At 47.9% G+C, this 4816-nt stretch overlaps 1 protein-coding gene across 2 annotated transcripts in view; it reads left to right on the top strand.

Moving 5' to 3' along the window:
* Positions 1-4527, top strand: part of prdm6 (PR domain containing 6) — a 47795-nt gene extending 43268 nt beyond the window's left edge. For both annotated transcript variants that reach the window (XM_078086401.1, XM_078086400.1), the window contains exon 9: positions 2785-4527. In XM_078086401.1, the coding sequence (XP_077942527.1) occupies positions 2785-2899 (115 nt within the window). In that variant the 3' untranslated portion in view covers positions 2900-4527. The remainder of the gene's footprint in view (positions 1-2784) is intronic.
* Positions 4528-4816: the final 289 nt, after the last annotated feature.

Genomic DNA, 4816 nt, shown 5'->3' with positions numbered 1-4816 from the left:
CCCTTCACCTGCCCCCCCCCTTCACCTGCCCCCCCCCAAAAGATACACAAGTTATAAAATATAGAAAAAAAATACTATTTGTACATTATAAAATAGATGATATAGAAGAACCCTCTTTAAGATCAGTTTATTTCCAAATATCTATAAATCCACCGTTGATTTGACAATGCAGAGCTGGTTCCTGTGTGGGGGGGGGGGGGGGGGGGGGGGGGGGGGGGGCGGGGCTCTGTTGGCATTAATGCAGCTCGACGCCCACATTTACACAAGAGGATCCATTGATCAGCTCGAAGGGTCGAGGCAGCATGGATTTCTTTTAATGCGAACGCTCTTCTGCTGACCCTGAAATACTTCATAACAACTTAATAACCATCAATAAGGATCATTGATCATCGCGTTCAACCGACGAACCCGAGGAAACGTCTCATGGGGCTTTAGAAAACATCATCGTACAGTGTGAGGAGATCCCGGATTCATCTCGTTTCTTCTCTTCTGCTCGTTAAAACGTGTTGGGACGTCACGGGGGGGTTCGCCCCTCCCCCGAGGAGACGTGCTGCGTGGCCCCTCCCCCGGAGATACGAGTCATCACACGGAGAATCAAACCTGCGAGTCTGAAGACGTCTCACGTGAACCACGAGGAGCATTAAAATGCTTTGATGGTTCAATGTTTCCACTCACGTAACCATGACAACAGACATTTAGGCTGACTTCATTTCGCCAATTCTCACCCGACTACAGAAACCGTAAAACCTCTGAGATAATCACTTGGTGGAAGCTGCTCTCTGTCAGCAGGGGAGGGCGATGAAGACCCCCTCAGGGGGGCAAAGGGAGGGGGGGGGGTCATAGTGTAAAAAGTGAAACGGCATCTGGGAGAGAAATCCGCCCAGAAGCAAATCAGCGTTCTTAATAAGCAATTGGCGGAACCCCCCCCCGACCCCCCTCGCTCCGAAAAAAAAATCCTTTTCATCAGCACTTCAGAGTCTCGGGGACAAAGACAATCAGGGACGGGGGCGTCAGAAATCTTTAGCGGGTCGATGGCCTCAGCGAGTCGCCTCCTCTCGGACGGGGCGTCGAAATAGATTAAAAGCTGCCACTGTCACTTTGTCATGAGGAGGATGCTCAACTTTATCCGCCCCCCCCCCTCCCCACTCGGATTCTGTGTGGTCGGCAGCTTTCTTCTCTGCTGCCGATACTCGCTGGACCGCGGAGATGAAACCTCCTGAAATAAAAGCATCCAGAGATCTCACGTAGTTCACATTAAAGCACCAGGCCTGGTCTCTGATTGGCTGAGGCCTAAAGAAAGTGACCGGTGGGACGTCAGAGTCAGTCAGTGGGGGACCGGCTTGGTCTTAGTCCTGATGGACCTCAGCCTCCTACCAGATGGAAGGGGCACAAACAGGTTTTGTCCGGGGTGAGAGGGGTCGGCTACCATCTTTGTAGCTGCTTCAGAGACCTGGAAGCGAACAAGTCCTGCAGGGACGGCAGATTACAGCCGATCACCCTCTCTGCAGAGCGGAGGACACGCTGCAGCCTGCCCTTGTCCTTGGCTGTGGCTGCAGCGTACCAGACGCTGATGGAGGAGCAGAGGATGGACTCCATTATGGCCGTGTAGAAGTGGACCATCATCGTCAGCACAACGCTTCAGGGTGTGAGGGGAGACAGAGTCCGGGCCGGCTGCCTTACGGGGGTTTTGTCTTTTAAAGGGTCGTTGCTGGTCTCTGATTGGCCGTCTGTCTCCTGGCAGCGATGCTACTGAGGATTCTGGGTTAAAACACTATAAATAATAATAAAACAGATGATGTCATCACACACACGTCCGTTCATCATCGTTCTTTTACTGAGGTTTAAAGTGCTGCCAAATCAGAAGATATTCAGCTCAACACAGAACTAGGGCCTCTTCTTCCTTATCTTAGTAACCCCCCCCCTCACACACACACACACTCCTACCAGCCTACCTACCCCCCCCCATCTATCTAACAGCATATTAGTCTTGTTTCAGGGCTGTTAAGTCCAATTCCTCAACACTGCGTTCTCTTTGAAGCCCCCCCCTTCCGCCCTCAACACATACACAAATACACACACATACTCTTATATACCTACTACCCCCCCCCCCCCTCCCCCAGCTCTGACTAAAAGCTCCGTCTCTTCTCTCTTTTGATTGAAAGTGACAGTGGCGCTGCTTTATCAGACCTAGACATGTGTGTTTGTTAAAGTGTGTGTGGATGGACCCCCCCCCCACTCTATGCAGCCCACCTGATTATTGACAGGAGGACCAGTGTGTGTGTGTGTGTGTGTGTGTGTGTGTGTGTCGGTCAGGTTGTGAAGATCAGGGCAACAATTACAGCTCGCTGCTCCGCTGAGCCTCACACACACTTCATGCTGTCACTGGATATTACAGTTAACAGGGAGGTGTGTGTGTGTCTGTGTGCCAGCGAGTAAAAAACTCACGGAAAAAACTAAATATATTTTGACTGTTTTTTTTCAAATTAAACCAAAAATACCAGAGATACAACAGATTTTACTTTTGGTCAAAAACAAGAGGGTTTACAGCGACCTCCGGAGGCCGTACAGCGACCCGGACTGTTTGAAGGGTGAGGAGGTCAAGAGGTCAGCGAGTGTCCTCACAAAGAGAGAAGATGATTGTGCGTCTGCTGTTTTAATTCTGACCTTCTCTTGCTGCTTAAAGCTAATAAATGTCTCTCTGTGTTTTATGTGCGTGTGTGTGTGTGTGTGTGTGTGTGTGTGTGCGTGTGTGCGTGTGTGTGCGTGTGCGTGTGTGTGTGTCAGGTGCGAGCGCTGCGACCGCAGCTTCACACAGGCCACTCAGCTCAGCCGCCACCAGCGACTCCCCAACGAGTGTAAACCCGTGAACGAGAGCAGCGAGTCCATCGAGGTGGACTAACCCCCCCGACGCCGCCCCCCCCTCCGACCCCCCCACCAGCTGACGGACACGCGTTCACCTCGAGGCGGCTACATTGTGACGCTTCTTTTCTTGTTCTTCTCGGCCTTCCCCACTTCCCCAGACCCCCCCGGCCCCCCCGCATTGTTTTAACGGACCGACGGATAGATCCGTGTCTCTGTAACGCGTCCGTAATGGAAGCGGAGAGAAGTCGATGCTCCTGGATGCAGTTTGTGTGATTTAAACAGCCGGGGGGGCACGTGTAGTATCTCTGCACAAACACCGGGTACTATCTAAGTACTTTCTACTGGGTACCTCCAGGTATAGACGTGGTACTTTTACCTCCACTACACCTCAGACACCAGTTTGTGTTCCTCATTGAGCCAAAACACGTTTTCCCCTGAAGGCCTCGTGTTGAATAAACAGCTCCTCCTCAACCTGCCAATTATTATATGTCTTAATATTAATGTCAATATTTTATGTTGAAAAATGTCCATATGATAACTAGGAGATCGTCTGCATAGAAACACATTGTGTTGATGTTTGTCGCCTGGCAACCAGAAAAAAGAAGATGTACCGAAGACGCATCGTCATTATTGACGAACTTTGTCTTCACATTTAGTCGCCTGAGTGAAAACGTCGGGACTTTAAACAGACTTTATGACTTTAAAGAACTTTAAGCGACACTTTCATCAAACCAAAGATCCAGATGAACTCTCAGAGCGATGCAGATTTCTTCCTTTGGGGGGACAAGGATATTTATTGGAGACTTTTGGGGGTTGTGGGGGGGGTCTGGTAAGGTTGCCCCTCCGAAGAAAAAATACCAAAAAGAGTGCGACCTTTTGTCTTCTTTTGTTGTTTTTATTTCTTTCTTGCGACAGCGATGCCAAAGGAGGGACGGAGACCAAAGCCAGAGGACACGAGGGACAAGGCGGACGTCCCGGGACGAAACAGGTTTACAAAATAAAATGACACCACAGAGGATGTATTGTACAGAAAATAAAAAATAAAAATACCAAAGGAGGAAAAACCAACATAAATTATATTTATCTTCTGGCACTTTGGTTTTAAAGTCATGTCATATTTTGGTGTTGATGGATGTAAAGACGGTGGAGAAAAGGGAGATTTCTTATAGAAATAATCCTCCAGTTGTCAGCTATGAAGTTTACACACAGCATGTGTTTAAAATGTACTCTTGGTTCAAGTTGCTTTGTCTCTTTCTCGTTTATTGAAATCATTTTCTTCCCTTTTATCTTCCGATGAGCATAAATGTGACTTTTCTCCTGTTTGCGTGTAAATAGTCGCTATGATACACTTTGTGTTGAAAGGACTCGTCACACAGGCTTAAAAAAGCTTTAACAACAGTAAACGTGTGACTCCTCCCCCAAAGACCTGGAGCACAACCCTCCCAGTTCATTTATTTATTTAAGTCCATTTCCCATAGAACTCAATGTGCTTCCTGCTGCCTCAGTAAGAACTTCTGCAGAGCGTCCAGGACCTGCTTGTCCTGCAGAACATTTTTTGGGGACTTTTAAACACATTTTCACATATTTTTATTTTGGGTCGTTATTGTTTCAGATGCATTCAACTGTCTTTAAAAGTTTCGAGGATTAAATATGAAGTTGCCTCCATCTTACATGTGTGTCGATGCTTTGCAGGCATCACATGTTTGCTGTTGTATCCCCAAAAGGTCCCCAAATCCCCCGAATATCAACGCTTCAAATCCACAAAAAGGACGAGTGAGAAATATATAATCAATAAATTCAACACATTTCAGAGTGTTTTCCGCTCATAAACTCTGAATAATTAGTATAATACGGGTAGATGAAATGCAGCGCTCTGATTGGTTGAGAGTGAGTCAGGGTGCATTATTGAGCGGTAATGTACAGTTGCTGTTCACATTGACCCGAGCGTTGCGTA

The sequence above is a fragment of the Gasterosteus aculeatus genome, chromosome 13 (genome assembly GCF_964276395.1).
Source record: "Gasterosteus aculeatus chromosome 13, fGasAcu3.hap1.1, whole genome shotgun sequence".
In the NCBI taxonomy this organism is placed as follows: Eukaryota; Metazoa; Chordata; class Actinopteri; order Perciformes; family Gasterosteidae; genus Gasterosteus; species Gasterosteus aculeatus.
The sequence above is the reverse complement of the archived record's forward strand: the minus strand, read 5'-3'. Positions and strand labels throughout refer to the sequence as shown.